The sequence below is a fragment of the Meleagris gallopavo genome, chromosome 15 (genome assembly GCF_905368555.1).
Source record: "Meleagris gallopavo chromosome 15, MGAL_WU_HG_1.1, whole genome shotgun sequence".
Taxonomy (NCBI): domain Eukaryota; kingdom Metazoa; phylum Chordata; class Aves; order Galliformes; family Phasianidae; genus Meleagris; species Meleagris gallopavo.
In genome coordinates this window covers 4,102,671-4,130,558 of record NC_139418.1, presented here as the reverse complement: position 1 = coordinate 4,130,558, position 27,888 = coordinate 4,102,671, and the positions used below count along the sequence as shown (strand labels likewise).

General features: G+C 41.8%; 1 protein-coding gene across 5 annotated transcripts in view; it reads right to left on the bottom strand.

Annotated features, from left to right (window-relative positions):
• The window catches only part of SLIT3 (slit guidance ligand 3), a 484,215-nt gene that overhangs the window by 183,655 nt on the left and 272,672 nt on the right, over positions 1 to 27,888 (bottom strand). For all 5 annotated transcript variants that reach the window (XM_085236326.1, XM_085236325.1, XM_085236329.1 and 2 more), the window contains one exon: positions 18,607 to 18,678. In XM_085236326.1, coding sequence (XP_085092452.1) covers positions 18,607 to 18,678 — 72 coding nt within the window. The remainder of the gene's footprint in view (positions 1 to 18,606; positions 18,679 to 27,888) is intronic.

Here is a 27,888-nt window from a genome sequence, read left to right as displayed (position 1 = left end):
TGGATTCAGGCAGAACACGATGTGGCAGAGAGCTCTGCCCTGCCAAGGGCACAGAACATATCCCTGTCTCCCAGCACAATTCTTCATCTGCGTGTGGAAAGGTCACCGTCTTTAGTATGGTGTAATGATTCAGAAATATTTTTAAATTTCTTAAAATATTTCTGCTTAATAGACAAAGCATTATTTTAATCACATACAGCATTTCTGCTTGCAAAATATTAGATGAAGGAGGCTTAGTCTTTGCCCCCAGCATGCAAAGGGATCCCATAATTCATCAACAAATACATAACCCTCCTTCTAAGAATCCTGAATTTATATACTCCTTTAACAAAAATTTCAAAGATTAATCTAACAGATAACTACTGCTCAGATGACTTATTAATATATTATTTCATTGATATTTAAATGTTAAATATAATGAAGGCAATAAAGTACCAATGATAACAGCAATTATTTCAGTACAAAAAGGCCAAATGCTGCAAAGGGCACTAATTGACAGTGAACTGCTGGCACTACAGCTGAGCTGCAGCTGAAGGAATGTAATGTGCTGCTGGTTGCACAGCAGGCATTGCCCCAGCACAGGGAGAACTCTTTGGCTTATGAACAGGGACATATCAGGGAGAGGAGTGCTCCAGAGGCATTTTGCAAAGCTTTCTGTCATGCACATGAAGCTTTCCCAGTAACAATTTTAATGGCATCCTGATGGGAAAGCACACACTAGAGCAGCATGCTTAATGTGAAAGGAAAAATAAATTCTGCTCCATTCATTTGTTAGCAGCTTCAAGGCCCCGCTCTCATTTCTATCCCACTAAGATTCAATTCTATCAGAAAAGATGCACAAATATCTGGAAGCTATGAAAAAAAAGAAAACTACCAGAATCTCTTGAGTCCTTCAGTGTTGTTTGGGGAATCATAGAATTATAGAATCATAGAATGGCCTGGGTTGAAAAGGACCTCAAAGATCAGCTAGTTTCAACCCCCCTGCTATGTGCAGGGTCACCAACCAGCAGACCAGGCTGCCCAGAGTCACATCCAGCCTGGCCTTGAATGCCTCCAGGGATGGGACATCCACAACCTCCTTGGGCAACCTGTTCCAGTGCTTCATCACCCTCGGAGTGAAAAACTTCCTCCTAAACTTCCTCCAAAACTTGTATGCTGCGGGGTTCTCCCCAGCCTTGTGCCTTCTGCCTCTTCCGCAGGCCAAATGCTCTTGTCCCTTGCACTGTCCTGTTATTTAGAAGTCCTCTCCCTGTAAACCATTTGCATCCAAAATGCTGAATCAGGAAACTGAGGTTATATAAAATATTATTTATGCCAGCAAACTTCCCACCTTGAGCCGTGATCCTTGTCAGATCATGCCAGCTAAGCAGAAGCAGACTGCAGCAGTCCTAAGGGTCCTCCAAGGACTACTTGGAAGACACATAACGTGAGATCAGCAGCCTCTGAGGTGGTACATCCTCCAGCAGTACGTACTGTCATAGTCCCACTGATTTCAATTTACAACCCCAGAGGAGCTCCTTTCCTAACTCACTTCTCTGCCAGTAGCCCAAACTGGATAGAAGCACGCACAGTGCTGCGTTCTTCCATCTGAAGAACAAAGCTGATTTATAGCCCTGACTAATCTGGTTTTTGTAAAGGAAAGAATGTTCAGTTTGCAATCCCACCATGACTTGATAACAATTACCTGTCTCCTTTCACAAACTCCTTGTTCAAATTTAACAGCATGCAGCTGCAGTTCTGTTGTCTTCTGCCTTGCTCCAAATTCACATGCACCACAGTAGTTCACTGTCAAAGAGTCATTAATTCTATACTAAGTGTAATTAAATCAAAATCGTCAACTCACAGAAATGTCTCTCATGTGTGGATTGCTGCTTTTGTTTGTTTTTAAATAACATGGGTACATTGTCCCTGTTCGTGACAGGGCAGTTGGACTAGATGACCGTTAAAGGTCCCTTCCAACTCTAGGGATTATATGGTTCTGTGATGAGTTTTTACTCCTCCCTCCACACTCTTGAATAGGAATACAGGAGGTCTAAATGAGAGAAAAAAAAGATAGTTTGGAAAGGAAAAAAAAAAGAAAGAAAAAGAAAGGATTTACATTTTGAATCCCACTAATAATACAAATATCTTATTTAAACTCCTCAGGAACAGTAAGCACCCCTTAGAGTAATTCAGAGAGAAATCCCTGGCTGTCAGACCAACAGTCACACATGCTCAGTTCTTTAAATTACAGAGTACACAGAGATTTTGTTTCTCTTACTTGAAATTCAATTAGTGATATAATTAAGAGCATATAATGAATATCAGAATGACTGCTGACTTATTCATCTGGAATAATAATACTTTCATTACAGTACATCTCCCACTCTGTTCCAGTTAAATACTAGAGAAGCATCTTCTGGCAGTGATGTCAGAAAAATGTTAAATAACATAACAGAATTACCTGAAATGTTAACTATTTCATTTCTTCAATTAGTACTTCAATAAGTAGAATGCACATTATCATTCTCCAGTCACATTTCAAGTGGAAAACATGTAGAAGAGTTGGTTTCTTTTCTCAAGCACATAACACTGATGACAGTAACAATACCTGATGCATCGATGCATCTCAGTCTAAAAAAAGTTACGTTGTCCTATTTTGTCACTGACAAAAGGTAAAAATTATACAAAAAATTAAACAAAAAGTTATACAAATATCAGGTTCCCTAAGCTCAAGGCATATTTGTGAGCATCAGTACAACACCTACAGCGATGCTTCCTGTTTGCAGTCTGAACTGAATTCGAATTAAAGGGATAGGGAAAACCTGTCATATTAGGGCAGAACCGAAGACATCCTGTGGTTTTTGACTCCAGCAGAGACTGATTTGCTCTCATATTCCATTTCGGCAGCTGATTAGCACAAGCAGCTAATCAAATTGAGAAATTATACGGTAGATTAAATTTCTGATTAACACTTTTGTCCACGCCGTCCACAAGCATCTTCCACAGTTACCAGAGGTCGCTGTGCTGGCCATTCAGGTTTTTGATACACACCAGAATTCTGCCGGGTCACAGTTTGCAGCATTTCCAAAATTCTCAGCCAGCAAGAAATAATCAGGCCCACAGATGCTCATACCCAGCAGAGAAAGAAAATCTCAAGTTACTCAAGCCAATATGCATACAATCACATCTAGCACTGTGCTATACACTGCCAAGTAATGTGATAGGTAAAAGGAAAAAGATCTGAGAAGGAGCCAGATTGTTTATTGTGTTTTTGTTTTCCAACTTCTACCCTTAGGAGACAGGTTTCTAAAACACATCATTTGATAGCAGGAATCCTGCAAACAACAACCCTCGTTTGGCAGTGGCGTATATGTGGGCTTTGTGCTAAGCAAACAACAACGTGCTGCAGAAAGAATAAGGTGCTGAGCTACCTCGCTGTGAGATAAACCCTTATTGTGAAAGTGAGCCTGTGAGATGTGGGCTGTGAGCCTGGCGCAGACAAGCAAGGCAGGCAGGCTGGGTGGGAGCAGCCGCGTCAGGCAGTGCAGTGCTGGTAGCTAACAAGTCTAACGTTTCCTTCTGTCTCCTTCAATTACAGCACGGCTTTATCACAGTGTGCTCGTTGGCTGTGTATGTAATCCGTGTGTTGTGTGTCCATAACACCATGTAATTGGGCCTAATGTAAGATTATTATCTATGTGCATGCAACGGATAGCTACAAATGGCGTATCCGCAGGCTTATAACATTCCCAAGAGTGAATTACTGTCATACTCCACAAGTACTACTTCTCCCATAACTGCCATGGTTTACAGGCTTCCTATCCCCTGTGCAACTATACATCCAGTAAATGAGACTGGAAAATTTATTAAGATTTAACCAAGGCATCTCCAGGCATAATTAAACCTCTCATGTAAATAGTTTTCATGATAATGTCATTTCTGTTCAATAGTGGGTGAACTGATGCAAAAAAGAAAGATTGAGCAGCTCGCCCCAGATTGCCAGTGAAGATGGGAAGGGAACATAGTGGTGCTGTGACAGGTTGTGACAGCAGGACACCCTCAGCAAGTCTGTGGATGACATCAAGCTGTGTGGTGCAGCTGACACACCGGAGGGACATGATGCCATCCAGAGAACCTAGACAGGCTGAGCAGTGGGCCCAGGGAACCTCATGAGGAGCCAAGTCTGGCACCTGCTATCAGTACAAGGTGGGGGACGTAAAGATGATAGAGCACAGCCCTGCCAAAAAGGACTTGGGGCACAAGTGGATAGTAAGCTGGACACGAGCCAGCAATGTGCCCTCACAGCCCAGAAAGCCAACTGTATCCTGGGCTGCATAAACACCACAGTGTGGCCAGCAGGGTGAGGGAGGGGATCTGCCCTTCTGCTCTGCACTGTGAGACCTCACCTGGAGCACTGCGTCCAGATGTGGAGTGCTCATACAGGAGAAACATTGATCTGCTGGAGTGCATCCAGAGGAGGGGCACAAAAATAATCCAAGGGATGGAACACCTCTCCTACAAGGACAGGCTGAGAGCTAGGACTGTGCAGCTGGAGAAGAGAAGGCTGCAAGGTGACGTGCTAGCAGCCTGTCAGTATCTAGAGGGGCTGTATGAAAGAAGGGGACGGACCCTTTAGTGGGGTCTGCTGTGACAGGACAAGGGGAAATGGTTTCAGGATAAAGGAGAGGAGATTTAGATTGGATATAAGGAAGAAATTTTTACAGCAATGGTGGTGAGGCATTGCCACAGGCTACCCAGAGAGGCGGTGGATGTCACATACCTGGAGACACTCAAGGTCAGGCTGGATGAGACTCTGAGCACCTGATGGAATGCAGGTGTCCCTGTTCATTGCAGGAAGTTGTACTGGATAACCTTTGAAGGTCCCTTCCAACTCAAATGATTTTATGATTCTGTGACAATTTCTGAGCTTTGTGGAGGAGCAGAGTGCTGGAACAGCATGAACTGGGTGCCCCTGCTTTGGGTTGGGACACGATGACAGCTTCAGAGTCCTGACAGCCTTGAAACACCATTTAGTAGAACTAACAGCATGGGCAGTTTAACAATTCCAAAAACTGAATCTAAGCTATATTTAGTAACAAAACTAAGACTTGATTAATGCTTGTAATTAACTCAGAGACTGTAGAGAGTAAGGAGCTATACTTTCAAAAGTTGTAAAGAGCTATTTACAGCTATTTAGGTCAGGAGGAATTTGCATTAAATTAAATATTTACTACTTCTCATGGCCTCTGATGAAAAAGCAAAATGGCTTTGGCACTTGATCCCTCAGCTCCGAGCATCCAGGATTTGCTCTTCCTAGGCACGAGGCAAAGCTCCACTGGATCCATCAGTCTGCTGAGCCCTGGGCCCCTCTTTGACTCAGTCCTCTGATCTCCCCACAGTCTGTTTAAATTAAAGCCCACAACTACCGTGCGAGCATATAATGAAAGCAACTGATGCTGCACTGATTAATCCATTACTCTGAACTGTTAGAAAACATAATGATCTCACAAGGGGCCTTATTCACTGACATACAGCAGTAGAGCTCTGATCTGACACCTCAAATTAGCAGCAAAAGCAGTAACAGCTGGGATTTTGTCTCAATATTTGTACCCAACTCTAAAATGAGTTGGCACTATACAAGTGCTATTTTTAAACACAATGTTAGCCCAGGAAAATAATCTTCTAAATAGTCTCCAGGTGACATGCGAGATCCACAGAAATATATAAAAATAACTAGTTGCCAATCTGTGGTTTCTGTTCCAGTATTAATCTTTCACCAGTGTGCTCTCAAATGTTCTCATCACAGCAACATGAGAGGCTCTAGCATCATTAACTTGGGAAGCTGACATCAGAAACATGACTAGTTTGAGGATACTGAGAAAAGAAAATGTTCTTTTTGGAAATGCATGAAAAAAATAAAATAAATGAGCTTTGCATGGAAGTACAGACAAAACTGCCAGCAACATTTATTGCTACAGTTCTGTGACTCTTCCCATTCTATGGCTGATTTTCATGTGTGTATAACTTTCAGATTTTAGCTATTTAAGCTTATTAAAAAGGCCAGATGTTTGTGGCACATTGCTTTTTTTTTTTTTTTTTTTTTTTTTTTTCCCTTGAAGGAGCAAGATTACTTTTAAAAACATCAGACTTTGGGCAAACAGTTTTAGAAATAAACTTTTTCTTACAAAATGCTCTGTTATATCCCCAAGCACTGAACTTCCATCTGTCCTGCAATGGTTTAGCATTTAGTCACCCTGCAAGAAACCAACCATGTTCATCTACAGCAATAGCATTAGGTCATGTTAACTGAAGTGTACTGTCAGTGCTCTAGCTCTCCCTGGAGACAAGGCCATGGCCTGGCTGGAGCTTCTGGGGCTGGTGATGCCAGGAGCCAGGACTGAGAGTAGAGAAGGATAAGGGCTGCAGCTGAACAACTGGTTGGGCAAACAGCTTGTGTAAGAAAGCTGGGACTGGGAGTCAGTGTAAATGGATAAAAGAGAAAAGAAGTGAATCATATGTGTCTGTACAATCCAAGATTGCAGTGTCATATGTACACAAGTGGGAGCAAAACTGAATGTTCCTGAGACAATGTCTGGTGACTGATGCTGAAACCTTTCTTGTGTCTTAAATCCTGCATTTTTGTTTTATGTGTACATACATATCATTAAACATGCATTTACTTACACCAAAACCCAAATAAATAAAGTATGCTAAAACAAGATGAAGTAGACCATAGAATAGTAGAATAAAGTAAAATAAGCTGAGATAAACCAAGATAAGGTAAATTAAAATATAAGAAAGGTTACACATACAATGAGGGGAGACAGTTCATTGTGGACTTGGCTAGATGTCAAGACCAGAACTGTCACTCACATGGTCTTACAAGAGACATCTTCTCACTTCCCCTTAATGAGGTTTCTGTTTCTATGAAGAGAAGGACATACCCATTTTTCCACATAATCAAATCACCTCTATTAGTTGTTCAAAATGCAGGTACCACTTGCATCCCGATTCCTTCTAATTCCCATTCTTAAGTGAGGGTTGAAAAAGCTTTTCACAGTAATTTCAATCAGCTTTTCAATCTTTTGCAGCATCTTTGAATTCTACACAGGAAATACAGATTCAATACAGCCTGAATGGATTTTTTTCTTGTAAAAATATCAAAACAAGCAAAGACAAAAGAACACAAGCTAAAACTACTCAGCCACTGTTTTATTTTAAATTGAGCATTCTCCAATGGACTATTTTTCTAGAGTAAAAAATGACACAAGAAATACTGCCTTTACTTATTTTTTGAATCAGAAAATTTTCTCAAGTGTTTGCCCAAAGCCTACACATTTTTCATTGCATCGTATTGGGAATGATGACAGTGGCTCTAAGCCACAGCTACCTCTACCATTTTCTTCAAACAGTGAATAAATGCTCTACAACATCAGGGTGGTTTTGATTTACACGACTGATACACGGGAAATAAATCCAAATATCACAATATGAAGAACCAGGCTGGATGTGGCTCTGGGCAGCCTGGTCTGATGGTTGGCAACTCTGCCCATGGCAGGGGTTGAAACTACATGTTCTTTGAGGTCCTTTTCAACCCAGGCCATTCAACAATTCTGTGATCAACGACCACTGACTGAGTGCTGATTTTAGCATGTTCTGAATCTAGTTCTTGCAGTCCACTTAGTCTGCTAGACACAGATTTTCATCAGAGCTACAGGGATCAAAAATATAACTGCATTCAATATCAAATCAATTTTAGCACCTAGAATTTGTAGTTCATTTGAAAATCCATTGCTTGACGAATTAGTATAATTAAAATAATAACAGAAACATATACTTGTAATAGAAATTAGTGTTTAAATGGATACTTTTTTCAGGCTATACAAAGATCTCTTATTAAATATGGATCTTAGTTTTGCACAACCGCATGCTTGTCAGATACTGCATTTTATAGGTTCTGTGTCAAAATCAATGGAAACTGGATTGGTTCTTTATGCATATAGAATTTTGCAAGCCTACTGGTGCGTATTTACGGAAATGATGAAAAAGAATCAAGACAGAGTTTAATGCATCTGCACTTTGGCAAAATAAAACAAATTTCTAGCTTCCTCCTGGATCAGTTGCTTCTAGTTAGTCCTTTCTGATGCTAGAGCAGCTTTATACACATAGGCTAATTCAAACTAACACTATCCAACTCTACAATATGAAAGAAGCAAGTAACTTTTGCCATTTGTTCAGGCTGAAGGCATTTGATGATGGAGATTGCTATCACCAAGGTAGAAGGTTTCAGCACTGAGTCGGCTGATTGCTGTGGTTTCCTTACAGGACCTCCACTGAAAGAAATTCTTACAAAATGGATCAAATTTGGATCAGAAAAAAACAGTATCACTCCTGTATTTTAACTGAAGTGGATACGTTTCCCTACTATAGCAAACATAACATACCCAGAAACAGAAAAGACAGTTCAATGGACCTACAATGGTTGTCTGCTCATATGTAGAGAAAGCGACAAGAAAAAGGACTCGTGAATCCAGTGAAAGGGGCCATGTGACAACATCCTATCTGTGGGATTCCCGCTGTACCAGCCTGGTGTCACTTGGTGAACTGCCGCAATGCGGCACTGCGGCTCCCTGCAAGTCCCATGCTGGCCACTAGGACCGGGGGAGGGACCCTCAGTGTGCTCATGTGCTCAGGAGGTACACGTATAGCAGTGAGTAGAAATGGCACTGGTAGCAGTTTGGTGTCAATGCAAAAGACTTTACAAGAGCCTCTTAGAAAGCAGGTGTCTAGCATCCATGGGACATGGGCTACCAGAACCCCACGTTTCTGTGGGCCTGTAGTGGCAGACTACAGATCCTGCATGGACTTGACACCCCTCACACCTTGCCAGAGCTGCCCCTGGTTCCTGCACCCGCCATCTCCACCCCATGGCCAGTAGCACTGCGAGGGCAGCATGAGGAGACCCGTAAGAGCACCAATAACATGACAGAGGGCTGCGAGGGGCTGCACAGCCCATCTCCTCTTCCAACAGCCATCAGAGGAAGGAAAAGAAGCAAATATTTCAAAGAAGGAACTTACATCTCTACTACCAAAATCCCCACCCCAAAATGGGAGAGACGCAGATACGCATTAGCAGAATAATTTTAGATGCTAACAGTACACAATGCCCCTAACTGCAACTCATACGTGGTGAAAGTTAGGATTAATATACAGTCTAATATAAATCCTGGTGAATGAAATAGGGAATGTGTGATATACACATTCTGTGGACTCAGACCAGCATGCATGAACAACTGTTCACCAAAAATTACCTTTTATAGATAAAAGAAAGGTTTTGAAAGAACAAAGCCAACACGTAGTTCCTAGACAAGGGCAGTTACATATCTCTTGCTGAAGCTGGAAAGGGATCTGCTTTCCATCAGGAATTAAACATCAAGTTTTTCTTTTAATAAAACATTAGACAGCATTTCTGTGGGTTGCACAAGAAAACATCCATTTGTTTAAAAACATCTACCTTTCAAACTTTTAAACTTCTCCCAAACACCACCTGCCCATGAGGAGCAACAATACCTGCTTATATTCATGCATGCATACACAATCAAGGTAAGAAACCATAACAATTTGAATATCAAATACTCACAGTGTGACAATGGCGTTCTGTCCATTGAGTGAAAAAGTGCAAAATAAAACAGACACGAAAAAAATTCAAAGCGCTCGTGGTCTGTTCGGGAACATTCTACAAGCGCGTTCTACAGCAGCTAAATAAAAGGAGTTAACTGCTCCCCATATATGAGTGTTACCCTGGAATATCTGTACCCATACCAAATAAAAGACCATTGCGGATGGTCTGCCCTAACTATTTCAGCCTAAGTATCAGCTGAGGCTCCTCGCCGGGTTTCTGACGCCCTAGCCGCAGATGGGGAGACCCAAGCCTTTTAAGACATGGCTGGAATTGCCCAAGGAGCCAGTCAGCAGCCGGGGGGTGCTCGTGGGCCCCCCCTCCCAGAGCCCGCCCAGCTGCAGCCCCTCGCAGCAGCAGGCTGCGGGCGGCCTTCAGGCGCGGGGCTGCTGCAATGCGGCAGTTCCGCCATCACGGGAGCAAGTCCAAGGCTGGAAGCCACGAGTGAGAGCTGCCTCCCCACCCTCCTTTCTCCCTGCACCACCAACGCAGCACTTTGGTGACACACGCTATCTACAATCGTGGTGGCAAAAGATGCAACGGCAAACCTGAGCCAATTTGGTGATCAAAGACCTTGTTTGGTGTATGCTCCAGTATCTTCCTCACGGCCGTTCCATCAACCTATCCTCCACATTCAGCTGCTGTCTGCCATTCAAAGCGCTGACAGCCCGCACCGGCCACCACCGTGAAGCGACGTGCGCCATTTTTAAAAGGCACTAGTGTTCCTTATTTCCCTCTGTGGCTTTATGAGGTCACCTCACTTGACCCTTTCAAGTGACCACACTCATTTCTGAGGTATCTCCGAACTACTCAAAAGCAACATGCTACGTTACAACAAAAGATTCCTGGGCACCGTTACAGTGTTTGAAAATATCTTGCTACTTAGGCACTGCAGATGGCCTCAGCGTGGCCAGCATCACGCCTATGTACTGAAACACCCCCAGATCGCCCACCCAAAACAGAAACCCAACAAATGCAATGCAACTTCAGAAGCATCAAATCACTTAGCGTAAAGTTGCTTCATTTATGATAACACAAATAACATAGAAATTGGGATTATTTGACTCCAAAGTACTTTAAAATCATTTCACAGTTTTATTCTTTATGCAACTCTTAAATTTTCTTGTTTGTTAAGCAGAACTGGAAACGATATACAAAAAAGTCTAAATATAGACCTTTCAAGTTTTGAAAATTATTTTCCATATATATAACCACAATAACCAAGTCTAATTAAAACATATATGTTCTTTTCAACCTGTGCGTGTTGCACATTCACAATATGTAACTGTATTTTATGCATAACCTTATGAATGGCAAGAAAAAAATGCACTATTTGGTTTTAGGACAGAAGTTTCTATGTATGTACTTTTTAGATGCTAACATAATTATCTACTTTATTTCCAAGCCAGACATCTACATATCATTCCAGTTTACTACAGATACAATATTACTGCCCAAACTAAAAATGCTGGAAAACACTAATAATAAGTAACGCATACTACCCTGGTCCCAGTAACTGCATTTCAAGGTTACACATTAGACAACGTGGCATACTAACAATTTGGTACACAGAGCTCTCATCAAAACTGCACTCTCCATTTCCAGAGAAACTGTGTTCTTGAGCCCTCTCCTGTATAAAGACTGATAGAGCTCAGTTCTCTTTGTTCTACCAGCACAAGAGGCAAATGTAGCCTCTGAAACAAGCAAACCATTCATTCCCCTATAGGTCATAAAACACACCTTTAACTGCATAGAGAACAAAAGAAGACCATCTTTGCATGCTATTATTATTTTTTTTTTAATTGTTATTGTGTCGACTGATCCCAGATCAGCAGCAGTTCCATCATTCACCACCAGCTTTGGGCTCAGTGTCTTGGAAGGGCTGGGGACACCCTGGTATCTTTGGAGTTGGTGTGCCAAAGGCTGTGCCACACGGGCATTCAGTTTCCTCTCCCCACCAAAATGCCTTATTAATGCCAGCAAGAGCCAGCTATCATAGTATGGTCATTCAGCTTCTTTGGGGAGCCATGCAAAGAACGAATTGCAAGTTATGGCATAAAGTGCCTAGTCATCTCTCTGGAATTTGTTACTTCCCTTCGTAACTCCATTATCAGCTCAATTTTATCTGCAAGGAGCTTTGTTCCCATCACAGTCTTCTGCTTAGCTTCTGGATAAGGTGTTTGGCTGCATATCTGCATTAAATACACAGTTGAGTGTCTTCGGGATTAAGTCGTTCACATTCATTTGACTTTCAGCAGTCAAAATGCTTGTTCTACATCTTTTATATTACTGACAAAGGAACTGTATTAGTCAAAGGGGAGGCAGGGCAGGTCACAAAATGAGCAGAGCATGCAAATGAATCAATTAATACCATGGAGGAAAGGTTTGCCAGAAATCCCTGTGTCTCCTGGAGTTTTGACTTTGGCGTCTCTCAGATCAGTGACTGCAGCACCAATAAAGGACTTACACAAGGCAAGCCGTAAACCTGGGCTTTCTCAAAAAGCATATTGGTCAGTGATTCATGAATCTAATAATTCTAACCTGGCACTGCTCTTATCTTGATAAGTTCTGCAGTCTGCAGGGCTCCAGGCTATTCTCAAAGAAAAAAAAAAAACAACTCCAACCTAATGGGAGCAGGAAGGGAGAACAAGCAGAGCATTCGAATACTACATATGCTCCAGGAGGGAAACATCACTTTTCTAAATATGTAATATAATATAGCATCCACACTGAGGTCTGATAGAAATGTTCATCAATTTGCTGGGGCATGCCCAGCACATACTGCAGGATTAGCAAAATCATAGATCAATGAATTTATGCAAATATATTCTCCCCTTATAGAGAGAGTTACATTACATCTGTAACAGGCATCAGTGATTTTCAGAGGCCCTTGATTGCCCGCTCTTATTTTATCTCAGCTGGTCTTTGATATAAAGCCTGTCACCATGGTGCCATCTGGATAGTGTTCTGTTCACTATGCTGTACTTCCAACCTCACATTTTGTAATATGCTGTAGAACAGAGGTTATCTCAGATTTCATTTCCATATCTTGAGCAATGATGCCAGATCTCCCACTGAAATAGATCAGCAAATAAAAACATTTCTTATCCAGCAACTGTGTAAGCACCCCATCTTTCCACATCTATCCATGTTAACTATTTATCTCATTTCTTCAGGGTCCGTTGGGTGCAGTACTTTCTAAAAGTTCTCCAGAAAAAGGCCTTTCTATAGCTAATCTTTATCTTCAACTTATTTATATAAAAGAAAACTGAAAATAACAGCTAAGTACATCAGGAACCTTTCTCATTCCTATATAGATGTATAGCGACACAGGAGCCAGGAAGAATGGGAAGGATACAGAACACTGGACAGTTGGATGAAGAATGGAGTAAAGAAAACTGGAAATTATCCTTTGTCCACTGATACCTCTGTACTTTGGGTGAACCCTTTCTCGATTGCCAAAGCGACTTTTCTTCTTCCTCTGACATAACGTGACCTCCTGTGGTACAACCTGCACACAGGAAACTGGGGATACTCTTAGAAAATCCAAGCTCCATTCTGTGTTTCGGGGATTTCTACCGCTGGGCAGACAATTCAATTATTCACATGTAGCCAATAACTATTTCAATTTGGTTTTTAGCACACATTAGGTACATGCTGACTGAGGAAATAAGTAAAGATTTTTAATTTGTTTTATTAATTTATATATATTTAAGCTAACATATATCCTTAGGTTAAAAAAAAAAAAAAAGACCAAACAATCTAATCATTCTAATTTTACTCTACTCAGCTACGAATGAATAAAACAGCTATGCACAACATTTCATTTAAATTCCTATTTTCATTATTATATTTAGGTATTTCAGTATCAGCTATACGAACACCACTTACAGAGTTCAGATTTGATCCTGATTGCTTCAACAAATCATAATTTCCAGGAGAATAGAAGGAAATCACATTTGTGTGGCATTTTCAGGCTTTCATTAAGCAATGACATCTCATATATTTAGAATTATGTCATGACTTTAGCTCCCTGACTCTCCATGTTGGGAAAGCAAATAAAGATCTTCTACCTAGTTAAGACATGCCCAAAATAGCATTTCGGGAATAAGTAAAACTGATCCTATAACTGAGTTCGGCACACAGAAGACAACAAGAGGAAACAATTAAAGCCTGTCTGTAACACAAAATAACGATTCATTTTTATAAAGGTTCTGAAAAGCTTGCTAGGACAAAAAGCAGTGTGTATTATAAGCACACACATCTATGGCAATTTTATCTGAAATTTCAATGATGACTAAAGTTTTTATGAAACACAATCCTTTATAACAGGAATGCATGGGAGAGACAATAAAAGCATGACTGAGCACTGTAAGGTGCTTGCTAGGAATGGAGTTTTATACGGATCACACGCGTCCCACACAGCGCGGCTTGGGGGGAAAGGATGTACTCAAGGGCTGATACAGCACTGTAATTTCTAAGACTCTGATTGTCTTTGTTTTAAGATCTCAGAGATGGAAGGTGAGGTGTTTTCATTACAACCATTTATTTATTTGTTTTTAAATCAAATATTTAGGACTCACTTGGAATTTAAGGCACGGTTTCAAACCATTGCTGACATATGGATGACTGCATCCGAACTTCTTCAGTTTTACCTGTAAGTGAATCACCACGATTTTTCCCACTACAGTGCCCAGAGTTGACTGATGGATTCCTACAAGCACGGTTTGTTGCTGTGGACTCTTAAAGGCTGAGTCAATGCTCATTCACTTCAAAAAGCAAGTGAAATTTTGGGAAGGTGATTTTTCAAGCTATGGAAGATATAAAAGACCCAAAACGTTGTGACTGACAACAAGTAAAACTCCAAGTTCCTCTGTACTAGCTCCATCCAGCAAGAACTTATTTGTCTTCTTTAATAAAACTGTGTCAGCAATCCTCTTCAGATTAGCTCTTGCTCTGGTAACATTTTTGGTTTGTGATTTTTTTTGCTGAAGAACTGCAATGAAAAAGCATGTTCAGGCTCGAGTCCTTTTTAGCAGTCATCATAAAGCAGGAAAAACAACAGCTTTTACAGTACAAAACCAGGAAAACACTCCAGGTAAATTGTCAACAATGACTCAATTCCTTCTATCCTGCTCAATAGCATTAATACTCTGTCACCACACTGTTTTCAAGCCATTCCAGTGAGGACAACCAACAAGAAATAAATTAAAAATTGGTGGTTTCTGTTTTTTTTTTGTTTGTTTGTTTTGTTTGGTTTTGTTTTTTGCTAAATTGAGTTCTGTATCTTACTGAGAAATGGATCCTAATAACCACGTAGTGCTCAGCACTTCCAGCCTCCAGCCTAATGACGGTAGCATGGCCATTTGCTCAGTCTTAATGGCTTATCCAGTTTGACTGGGCTTTCTGAACCACCCAGAAATTACCTCCTCTTATCCACAAATCCAATAGGACTGAAGGGAAAGGGGGAAGTTCTGAGTTCTGGAGGAACTTTTATCTTTTATGCATGGTAATGCTGAACATTTGGATATGAAGATATAGAGTAACAAATTTCTAATCTACAAAGGATATCTCACTGCCACATCCCATAAGGAATACTGGGCAATTATTCTTTTAAAAAAATAATCTTAACTTGCTTTCAGCTACACTGACAAACATTTCTCAACAACGTGGTTATTGCAGATCTTGCCGCAGGACGCAACTAAAAATTGAACACAGCAGAAAGTCTTCTTCTAAAACCAACACTTAAATATTTGAAAGTTTCACACCAATTTTCTTCAACTTTTCTGCAGGCTATTTCGTTAATTAATAACCCGTGTTCCCCCTTCTACATGCTGTTGCTGTTTGTTGGCTGCACACACCTTTTCTGTGTGAATGTGAGAACAAGCCCAGTGAAGTATGTTTAACCCTATTACTGTAAGGAGGAAAAGGAGGGATGTCAACAGGAGAAATCCCTACTTGTCAACATATTGGAAACAAAACCTTTGTGGGGAGCTACACAGAAGATCTGATGCAAAAAGGAATAAAACCAGTCCCTATCCACGACTATGAAGAAACGTTTAAGTCGGTTGCCATTTCTCAGACACCATCTTCACCTTGCTGCAGAGGCAAAGACAACCAGCAGAAAGCAGAAAGCATTTTACTGCAACATTTTCACAGCTTTTTAATCCCCAACTCACAGTCACCAATAACACTTAGCGTGTGTTATGGTCTACATAGGTCAGATCCTAGGATCAGAGACACCTTTCGGGACCTCTGAAACACTGAAGGTCAAAGAGATGTGATCAGAAGAGTGCTAACGTGGGGTGCCAGTACCTGGCCCTGACCCAGCAAGCAGGTGAAGTCAGCAGCTCAGTGCCCTGCTTAAAGTACTGAAATTAGTCATGAATTTCTGAATCTCTGCCTCAGTACTATTTGTCGGTATAGGAACTTAGAACCCAGGAAAAAATACAATAGAAGCTGTAAGTGAAGACTGCTTGCTTGAGAAGTGGACATAAATAAAATGGACCACAGAGTGCTCTCTACTTTAAAGAAAAAATGCAATTTCCTTCTGTTGCTACGTTTACCAAATCACTAAGATCCTTACAGTCACGTTTTCTGAGGAATTCAAGTGGAATGAGAAATTTAAACTGGAAACTGAAGTGCTTTTAAAGGTGTTTATGTATTTTCTGGGTAATATTATGCATTCTAGCTCTTCCCTAGGTAATCTACAGAACTGCAGAATTCTGCAGACCGGTAGGAATGCAGACGAAAGGTGCAGAAATATGTTTGATATCATAAAGGTCACATGATTTCAGGAAGATAAAGAAGTAAATAATTGGGTGCCCTTGCGAACTGCTCAGACAGATAACTTTTCTTTCTTTCTTTCTTTTTTTTTTTGCCAGAATGATATTTTCTACGCATTGCATTATGAGTCAAAATATTTCTCCATAAAATACAGTGGCAAGCTCTTCTCTGAAATGTTATCTTGATGTCTTTTGGTTTCGCTTGGTGATATTCTTTGATGGCTCAAATTGCTCTAATTTTTTAGCATTTATGTCTGTTTTACAACTGAAGATGTGATATCCTCTAGTGCATTAGGCAAATGTCTTTTGCTAGAGATTTAAATGCCTTGGGAAAAAAAAAACAACACTTCAAATTAAGTTTGAAGTACTCTACTCAAATTTTGTGACTGAGAAAAATAACTAGATACTATCAATCTATTTTCTCATCTTATTTAGAATGAGATTGATTTTTCCTGTAGCAGTATGTGCGTGCTGAAAATTAAAGATGCATTCAAGATCTGACGATGATGTATTTTATAGAGTAAACAGAAAGCCTTCTCTTCTCCCACCCACAAGTATATGGTATGGAAGTAGCCAATTGCAAACAGAGGAGTAAATAAACTAACTTGACATCCTTGAGAAGGAATGTGTTCCCAGCAACTATTTCAGAGCCTACAGAACTTGGTGTAGTACGAACAAAGGTTCCAAGTACCGCCCAGCCTGTTGTAGTAGAGTTCTAGCACAGGCTGCAGTCACTGGAGGACTGATTTGCCCTTCCTGGATATGGAAAAGCAGTCCATCACAACAAACAAACAAACAAACGAGCCATTTTTTTTCTTCCTTTCATTCTATGATATAGGCAGAGAAAACGTTATTCACTGCTTTTAACTCATTGGTTTTCCTTAAAAAGGGCTGCTAATATAGAATTTGAATGATACTCCTCAGGTCCTCCTGTTATCTTGATATGAGCAACACACAGTCTCTGACTGATAAAGATGTCCCAGCCTGGGAGAGCGGGACCACAGGTACTGGGGTTGTTATGGCAGACAGGCACGGGCACAGCTCCCCAGTACAGCAGCAACTGAACCCACATCTGCTGGCACTGAAGGCAGAAATCATCCTTTGAGCCTCTGTCCGTGGTGGCCAGAGCCCATGGGGCAGAATTCCCTTTATTATCCCACAAACATTCGAAAGAGCTTTGGTGCACTGCACAACGCCATCACTATGGCCTTAGTGCTGCTGGTACACGGCAGCCACGGGCACTGTGCCGGCCCTGGTGCCTGTAGGTGCCAGGTCTGTGTGATGCACACACCTTAACCCCCCTGCTATCTCGTACCACTTTAGGGCAGTGCTGGCAGCAGTCTGAGCAGCCTTCCCCACAGCATTTAGCACAGGCCATTCGGCTCTGGGGCAGCACCAGCATCACTCTGATGGAAAGGTCTGACCCCAGGAATGCTCCCGTCCCCCTGCCCCAGCTCCCATCCCTTCTGCCTCAGAACTGGGTCCTCTCTGGCATTAACACTTTCAGCTTTGCAGCATCAACTTTCAGAAAAGCCTTTATCCATTCCTCTGCTCAAACTGTAACGCAGAAGAGGTCTGTATGTGAACAAGTACCTGTTAACAATGAGCAAGTTACCTGCTCGATACAGAGCTCTGGTAACGCAGGGTTTCACATGACAACAGCGCTGTAAATCTCACGTTTTTTCTCTGACAGAGGCAGATTTCGTTGTCAAATCTTTTTTTTTCTTTTTTCTTTTTTCTTTTCTGTTTGCAGCTTTAGCAGTCAACGTGTAAAGTTTGCAGCAGCCCCGAGCTCAGCGTGCCTGTATTTCAGCCCTCGGAGCAGGTTCCTCCCCAGAAGCCGGCGCCAGCACCGAGCGACCCAACCGAGCCCCCGCCATCCTCCCTCCCGCACACCGACACCTTTCAGCAGCTATTTGTCCGTGTCCGCTGTCAGACATCGCTCCATGCGAACCCGTTCCCCTCCCCGGCCCCGGCCCCGCGTCCCCCGGGCCGCCGCTCAGCGCTCCGACCGCCGGCGCGGATCCGCGGTGCCGCCCGTTGCGGTGCCCCCAGCGGTGCCGCTCCGCTCCCCGCGCTGCGGCCGCCCCAGCCCGCTCCCCCAGCACTGCAGCACTAACAGCCCCCCACCCCCCGGCGCCCCGCACAGCCCCGACTCACAGGATCTCCAAGTCGCGCAGGGCGCGGAAAGCTCCATCCTCGATGCAGCTGATCTGGTTGTTGTCCAGCTGCCTGCGGAGAGGAAGGGAGAGGGTGAGGGAGGGCAGAGCCGCCCGGAGCGGGGCCGGGTGTCCCCGAGGCGGTGCGGGGCTCTGTGGCTGTGCCAGCGCCGCACGCTGCGCCGGAGCCTGGCAGGTCTCAGTAAATATTAATTGCGCCTTTTTTTTTTTTTTTTTTAAAGGCAGAAGGGAGTAATTTCATTACATTAGGGCATCCAATCCATTATGAGCTTTTACCGTCATGTCAGTGAAACAATTTCATTAAGCTAAAGGCCTGTAAATCATTGGAGGTCACCGGGCTGCCCTCCGTGACCTCCCACAATGCCTTTTCTTCTTTTACTGGAAGTTGGAGTCCTCTGTCCTGACAGTACTAAATCTCTCAGCTTTATCTGCCCGAGAGCTGTGAGAGCAAACAGGGAATACACCAGTTCCAAATTAGACTCAACTAATCTAATTTTATAGTCTTTTTATTATTCTAAGCACCAAATGTCTGTGGTGGTTCGATGCCTCCGCGCATTGTTACCGGTCCCATCTGGTAGCCCATTCTATTGAAAGACATCTGAGCGAATGCAAAGCCTGCCTAACTGCATCAGGGAGTGCGGCCGCCACACGGAGCATCCGCACACGGACACTCACAGCACCACGCTGCTTCCTAATGTCTCATTTAATATCTGGAGTGCGGGCTTCTCCCATTTGTTTCCCTGCCCGTGCATATGCATTACAATAGGTGGGGATGCAGCGGTACAGGTGCATCTGCCTCTCTTGTTAGAAAATTACAGTTGTAAGTGGTAATGTAAAATTTAGCGCTTACATTTTCAGACATCTGATCTCTTGAATGTTACACCTACAGAAATACACCCGTGCACCTACTCATGTGGAAGCACAATGCCTGCATCACAGACAAAAACCGGAGCAAACTCCTGGCTCTGTTTGCTCCGCTGACACTGAGTGACCCAGGTATGAGTTTGTGTCTGAAGACCAAAGGGAAGTTGCCCTTGGTCTGGTCCCAATGAACATTGGGATTTTTATGATTTAAGTGCATGAAGTAGCATAGAAGGTCTGCTAAAAAGCATAGCAGGCATAAAGGCAGCTAAGATTTCTCATCGCTCTCATATCTTTGGAGAACATGCTGAATTTGGCAAAACTTCCAGCAATATCTCCTATACCGACATACACCCGGATGTAAAATCATCCAGAAGGGATTCTGTAGCATGACAGTTCATGCATATTTTAAATATGTATTTATGTAACTATATACATACTTATTTATTTATGTTTGCTCTGCCTCTCCCACCACCTTGTTGGGTGACAACAGTGTCACAAGGTGACAACAGCTATGTGCATCCGACTGCTGAGACAACCAAGTGGCTGCCGAGTGGCTTCAGTGACTTCTTCCAAGATTGCTGTTTAATTGGTGGGTCGTTAGCATTTTTTTGTTCAGATGGAAAGAATGCTGGATTTCAGGAGGAATGAACTTAGGATGAGTTAAATATAACTCTGGTTGCATGACTAAGTACTTTACACTTCAGTTGGCTTTATTAAGCATACTTTATTAAGCATAAAGCTGGCACATGCTAGAAAGATGAAGAGAAAGCAGGAGCAATTTGAGAACCACCTCTCTCTTTCCTTCTACAAGAAGTATTATATATTGCCTATTTTTATTTGAGTTACACTATAATATTGATTTTTCTGCCAGATACACTAAAACAAGCAAATAAACCCGGCATGCTACTCACAAGGCCTTCTATTAAGAAGCTTCATATGCTGTGCACTGCTTTCCTAAAAAATGCTCCTCTCATAGATTGATTTTTGTTGAAAAAGCACAATAACCTTAATCATGTTCCTATAGGCCCAATCATGCTAATGCTAACAATGAAGTTTAGCCTATGTAAATAATCCACAGGACTACTGTAAGAGAAACCTCTAGATACAGCACAATACCTGAACGTAGCAGGATGCTCAGTAAATTAGGAAAATACTCATTATAGATGTCACCTGACACTCAATACAGCCTGGTTCTTCTACTCCATAAATTAAATCTATGTCTCTGGAAGGCACCCACATGTGTAATGCTCCCTGCGAGGAGCAGGGCTCCTGACTCCTGACACCCACTACAACCAAGCACTCAGTTCTGTGCTTAACTTTAAGCATGAGAATTTCCTTGCAGAAGGAAAGGAACTATTAGTTATCTTGAAATTAAGTATGTCTATGTTTAAGACCCTTTACCTGCTAATGCATTTCTCTGTGTGTAAAAGTAGAAGTTCAGTTTCTTTGCATACACATAGCAGCCTGTGAGAGGCTGAGCTTTAGAGTTCAGAGTCTGAACAATGGCTTCCTACCAAGACAACATGTTAGTTCAAAGTTTGGGAAAAACCTCACGTACAGCCCTACAGAAAGCCAAAGGTGGGTGTTCAGCATATCCTTGTATATCCATGAAGATAGAATAAAACGCACATGACATGGGCCAGCAGCCAGACCGCATATTCAAGCTGGGTTTGCTGTGCTCTTCAATGCCCAGAGCAGAGTGTTCAACATCCACTGAGAAGAACTAATGATATGCAGAGAATGTAGAAATTCAACTTCAGAAAAATGTAAAAGTCAGCATTCAAGAGCAGCTGGACATGCATTTCCTTGAGGAATGTGCAACACCACTCCCGTTCCCTCATCACTGCCTTCTGCATGGCACTCACCCCTCCCAAGCACCATATTACAGAGACTGGGTCAGCTGCTCTGGTCTCATAGACATTGAAAAAAATGGTCTCAGCCAGCAGAAGCATTTATTCAGATTTAAACATTACTTCGATTTGTCAGAGCTCTTACTCTCTATAAAATAATTTTGTCTCTTCAGTATTTGTCATGTATGCAGTGGTGTAACGCAGTGGCCAAAAAGAGAAGCCAGATGAAACTAGCTCAGATTTTAGTCACCATTTTTCATTGGACAAGGTTAAGTTTTCTATCTTTGCTCTCTTACTGCCTTTTGCAGGAATCCAGCTCTCATCTCAGGCTTTATCTATAACTACCAAGTCATTCAACTACCTCTAAAGGAAACACATGTTCTCATGCTGAAAAAGTGTTACAAGAGTGTGTGCAATGAATGAAGCCACGAAGACGGAGCTGTGAGAGACAGCCAGACAGCATGGCTGGCACGTTGTTAGAGCTGCAAGGCAGGGGATGAACAAGAAAACATGGCCAAACTTTCTGCTTCTAACTTTTCTCTGGGTTAGATGGATCTCTAACTTTTCTCTGGGTGAAAGCACGTGTTTGGGTGCCAGTGCTGAACCTCTCACACATGAAGCCCAGCGCTGGGATCCTGGCAGGCCAGCACACACACACACACACACACACACACACACGGTTTCCCAACCTGAGCCCAGCAGGGGCAAATGGGCAGCAGAGAGTGCAACAGCTACAAAGAACAATGGCAGGAACCCCAGAGAGTGGAGCAAACACATCAGGAAAGAAAACATTTAGAGGGCATGTGGGGTTTACATGACATGTGACACAAATGCTTGCAAATAATGCTTGAATGTATAAAATGGTCTAGAGAAAAAGGCTCCGTTCATCTGGTAGAGATACAGTAATAATGCCATGTGTATCCAGCTTCATGACTACAAAGCTTATCTCTGTATCTATTAAAAAGTTATGATAACCACATGACTGAATTTCATGCAATAAATCATTATCTATCCTTAAAATTTATATTTTAGAGAGAAGAAAAAAAAAAAAGGTTTCAAGCTAAAAATGAGATATCACCTCTCCATGAAATGAAAAGTAGTGCTGCACCCCAGCAGATTTCTTTCACAAGATGCTCTGTGTTTTAGGCAAGACACTGCTCTAACTGCTAAAATACCGTTCCCCTGTGTAACACTCTGGCTTAGCCATTTAGATTTGAATGTTATTTGTCATACTGAAGAGTTACATTTCAAATAACATTTGGAAGGAATAGGGTTCTACAATGCTGATATTATTTTTGCCATTTGAAACAATCCTTTAAATAGGAAGATTTAGAATTTTCGCTCTCAACAATAAGAGCATTTAGTTTTCAAATGTCTTTGAGAAAGAAAAATCAACAGCAAAGTAATTTTTATCATGGTACTGAATTAAAAAAAAAACAAAAAACAACAAACAATCCAAACTGCTATAAAATATTAAAGATATAGATATATAAATAAAGATATAAAGTAAAAACATCCCAAACTGAAATTATCTCATCTTTTACTAACATTGAAAGTTAGTTAATGCTTAAAAATCACAGAATCATAGCATCATCACCAAAGCTGGAAAAGACCTGTAAGATCATCCAGTCCAACCATCCACCTATCGCCAGCATTTCCCACTAAAAGTCTACACAGATGTGTACCTAGCAGCTGGTACTCACGTAACACCAGGTAACCTAACATGGTGTTTTTTCAGCAGTTTGCCATACTCTGATACCTGGAGAAATCCTTCAAGTACCAAACACTAAACGTCCCAACAGTGAGAGGTGAGATCAGTGCTTTGTACTTCATTTCAGCGTGGGTTTCTTTTTGTTGGCTGGTTGGTTGTTTTCTTTCTGATGCACTGCAGAGATCAAGCACTCGTCTTGTTTTTAATTACATCGTGACAGTAATTTAATTAATATAACTTCTTTGTATGTTTTCTCCAGAATCTAGTTAACTTCTAAATAAAAGCTCACATTAACCAGCAATGTGATGAATACCTTTCAGATGCTTTTGTTTATCATATTTTAGAAGTTTACCATACAAAGAAGTGCTATAGACTACTTGTGTATTTCAGAAAGTCCTACTGTCACAGATGGGAGATTACGACTAGTAATGTAAAGTTCTACATATCTGCTGTTCTAGATCTGAGCTTCAGCATTTCCCGGTTAGTAAAATACTATATTGCACATTTATCCAGGAGTATCCACGTTAAACATCACGCTGCAAACGTATTTAAAACAGATGACTTTTCAATAGCCATTCCAGCAGAATGTAAATCCACTGCAACATACAGAATTGTAGATGGAAAAGAATTGGATTTTGTTAATTAAGTCTCCAATGGAGCCTCAGTTTGGACATTTTCCTCCCAGTTTTTCCATTTCTTTTCTAATAAAAACTGCCCAGTCTATGCAAACACTGTAAAAGTTGTACCCTAGCTATATGTAGTTATACTACCTACTTGGTAGTATTCAATAAACGGTAAGTATTAGAAAGGTGCTCTATGACATTTACTGCCCAATATCCAAGGTATTTCTTACATGAATACCTGAGAATGCCAAAAATTGAAACAAGTGACCTGATACATGTAGGTAAAATTTCTCCCATACCAAACTAAAGGACTACTCCTTCAGCTGATAATGAAGCACTACAAATGGTAACAGATGCTACTCTGAACTAATATTGAATTTGAATTAAATTGGCATAAAGTTATTTGAAAGCCACTTCTAGTGCATTTTTCATTTATAATTTGTACTCTTCACTGAAGCATTACTAGAATAATTTTATAAAAGCTTACTTGCATTAGAAAAATAGAAGAATTGCTACATTAAGTTCAGTGTTAACGTAATTCTCAAGTGAGTAAATTGGTGGTGCAGAACACAGAGGACAGAGCTGCAGTGCTCTGGTTATGCCAACAGCTCCAGCTGAAGCACTGCACAGAAACAAGCCATGTGCATGGCAGCATCAGGCACAGGAACGGCTCTGGGTGTCAGCCCTCCCACACCTATGGGTCAGGAAGGGAGGAAGGGCTGATGGGAAGAAGAACTGCTTATGAATATTTGCTCTGCAGGCTGTGCAAAAGTACAAGTATTTGCTCTAAGTTAATCACATCAATTCACAATTCAAAATGTTGCTGTCCAAAACAAGTATTAGCTTAATGCAAACCTAGGTGACAAACGAACAGGTAGAGCCCTGCCTCTTCCAACCTAGATAAGTACACATAAACCAAGGTTTCCTTTCAATATCAGGGGCTTTAGAACAATTTTTTTCTATTAAAAAACCCCTCCCTCTGGTTGCTGATGCAACAAATGGTGCATACCCAGCACACAAATGGCTGTCTCCATAGCAATTGGGGCAGGTTCTGTGTTTCCCTAGTTACTCCTGACTGATAACCATCTGTTGTTCTGCTCTGCCACAGCCCCAAAGGGGAGAAGGGGAAGAATTGAGGAAGATAAAATGGGTGTTAGAGAATATGAAAGTTATTTACTGCAGTAAATAAGGTTTGCAGTTACTTACATCTTTTTTTTTTCTTGCTTTCAGTTGACAAGTATGGAGTACCGCAGACAAAGAAAAGCTGTAACTCCAAAATGTTACCAATCATTCACCTTACGAATGGCAAACCATACAGGGAATTGTATTAGGAATATTAAAAGGAGACCACCTCATTAGAATGTTATTATGAAACTGTGGAAAATCTGGAACTAAAGCACTTAATGGAGAAAAAAATAGCTAGAGAAATTTAATTTCAGTAATTAGTAGAAATTTATAATGTAAGAGCATGGGGCAGAGGAGGTGAGGAGGTCAGCACCCCCTGACTGCTGTGGCTGGAGCAGGGTCCCTCTGCAGCTGCCTCAGCCCGCAGCATGGCCAGGAGCTCCCTCACCTCCTGGGCCGTAGCTGCTGAACCATGGGCCCCTCCTCCATCCCTGTGCCCAAGGGGGATGCAGGCCGCCCACATCCTTCTCGAGGATGGCAGCACCCTGGGGCAGGCCTGACCACCCTGAGGCATGCTGAGACAGGGATTATACATGGGATCAGTGTTTGTATAGGCCCATGTACATCATGGCACTGCTACAGATCTAGTGGTGCATTAGTCTGCTCATTTTGCAGGAGCACAAACAAGCCTCCACAGGCTGCTGTTACAGCACATAGATACAGCAGCATGCCACTGGCTTTGGGTTTTATTTTCTTTGAAACAGACTCTATGCATGTTCAGTATAGCAACAAATCCATTACAGAGCCAAAACTTTTAAAAATGAAAGACATCGGATGCTTCAATCCTCAATATAATATCAGCTGTCAGACAGACAAAGCTGTCTGGGGCTGTTTCTCCAGCAGGCCAGAGAACTGCAGGAATTCTGGAGAGCAGAGCAGCAAGGAGGGCTCTGGCTCCATGGGCTCCTCCCCATGGCACAAGGGATGCTCTGGGCACAGGGATGCACCAAGGGCTCCCAGCTGCACATCTGGCTCCGTCCCACCGGAGCGCAGGGAGGGGTGCCCATATAAGTGGGATGCAACAAAGCAAGGTGTTATAACAAGGTGCTTTCTGAAAACCATGTCGAATCTGCCGTTTGCTTGTTTACACATCCTTGTTATCAATAATTTACTAAATGCAGTTTTGAGAGGAAAACTAGGGCTCTCGTGCCTTTAAGAGGCTTAGATGTTTTTAGCAAACATGAAAATTACATGATGAGATAGCGGCTGTGGAAGAGAGCAAATGCAATAGACCTTAGCAATTAGGAGAAGGTAAACTCACTCAAGGCCCAGACACCAGAAGCACCTCTTATACATGGTTAGGAAAATGACAGAACACAAAGGAATCTTGACATTTGATCTCCAGACATCTGTCCCCTCTACTAACACATATTACATTAGATTAATTCTATCACCTGCAGTCATACAACAACTTGAGATGTCTTCTAGATCTTCAGACAAAAATCAGCAATAAATAATGTCAGAACAGGGAGATGTGAATAAAGACACAACAGTGTCGACCTTGTTCCGTGGTTGGAAAATTTGGGCAAAGCAGCAGAAATTCTTGTAATTTGATAGCTTAATTTTAAATGGGAAATGAGTATAAAGACCTAGAGGATGAATATCCAAACAGGGAGCATCTTGCATTTATGAACTGTGGAATCTCAGCATAACACACCAACAAATTTGTCAATCAGATCTTTTATAACAAATCCTCTGGACTTCTGTTACAGAACATTTTGGTAAGAAATGCTGGTTGATCGCAGTGCCTTCAAAGACAAAAAATAGCCAGCTGATCCCACAGAGGGAAGAACAAATCTAGGTGCTCCATCTTGAGTTTTGGGTGTTTTGCTATTTATTGATTTATTTTGTCATGATTGAACTCAGTTTTTCAACATGCAAGAAGTGCTAGAATAATAACTAACCCCACAGCCACTTGGTCACAGTTTACCAACACCACGTTTTTCAAGATGCTACATCAGTTTTAAATGACTCAGGTAGGGCCTTCCAGTCCTGATCTTGCATTGCACAGGTTCCCAATTTTGCTATGGGGCTAGAAAAGGCAGGCTGTTTCATCTTTGTGTGGGCTTTGATTTTGGGATAAGCGGCACTTCGGGTGATGAGGGTATGGGGGTGCTCTGCTTCCATTTTTGTTTGTTTTTAAGCTTTTTATGCCTCCATCAGACACAGTCGTTGCTCACACTGATCAGGCAACAGCAACCCTGTCTTTGAGGCATGAAAATTATTCTAGGAAATTCTGTTATAGGCCACTAAAAATAGTCAAAGAAAAGTAAGAGGTTTTGATTACATTAAGACAAGGAGCCACCTGGCTTAGCTGCAGCTTTCTTCTGCTCACTGCCCACTTGTCTGGGCATTAGCAAAGTCAGAGGTTTGGGATTTTACTTGCAAGTGCTCCTAAATGGCTGAGCTACAAAGGGAGCTCCAAATTCTGACTCCTCACTCTAGTTACACCTTACTCTGTGATTCTCAGGCCTGCTGAAACAGACGAAGAAGACCCATGTGCATATGCAACTCTGCTCTTAGGTCCATTGCTTTCTTACTGGTATAAAACAAAACCAGCAATGGGTACTATAAAAATACTTGAGATTTGTTGTGTAGCAGTTGCTTCACTGCACACACAACTTCCTGATCCTCTGGCTTTAAGTGTCTTCCTTCCTAAGGAAGTTAGTTCTTAGTGATGTACTTTGCAAGTCAGACCCATAGCTGATTTGCAATCAATACCAAATAAGCATATGGGCAAGTTTAGGTGAGGTAGCACTAAAGGTAGAAAACACATTAGAATTTATTCTGAAGCTCCTGAGCTTTTAAGACATTTACATCAACTTTATTCTCACTACTCAAGGCAATGAGTACTCAGTGAAATTCCCACTGGAACTCATATTCAGGTCTGTTACCCTGGGGATGCTGATAAAGGTGCAAGCAAGCACTAAACTTGCTCCTTTGCTGTTGTTAGAAAGTGAGCATTGTCTGCAAACACAACAGTACAAAGAAGCCAGCACTCCTGAGTGAGAGATGTTGATGTTCTGTCT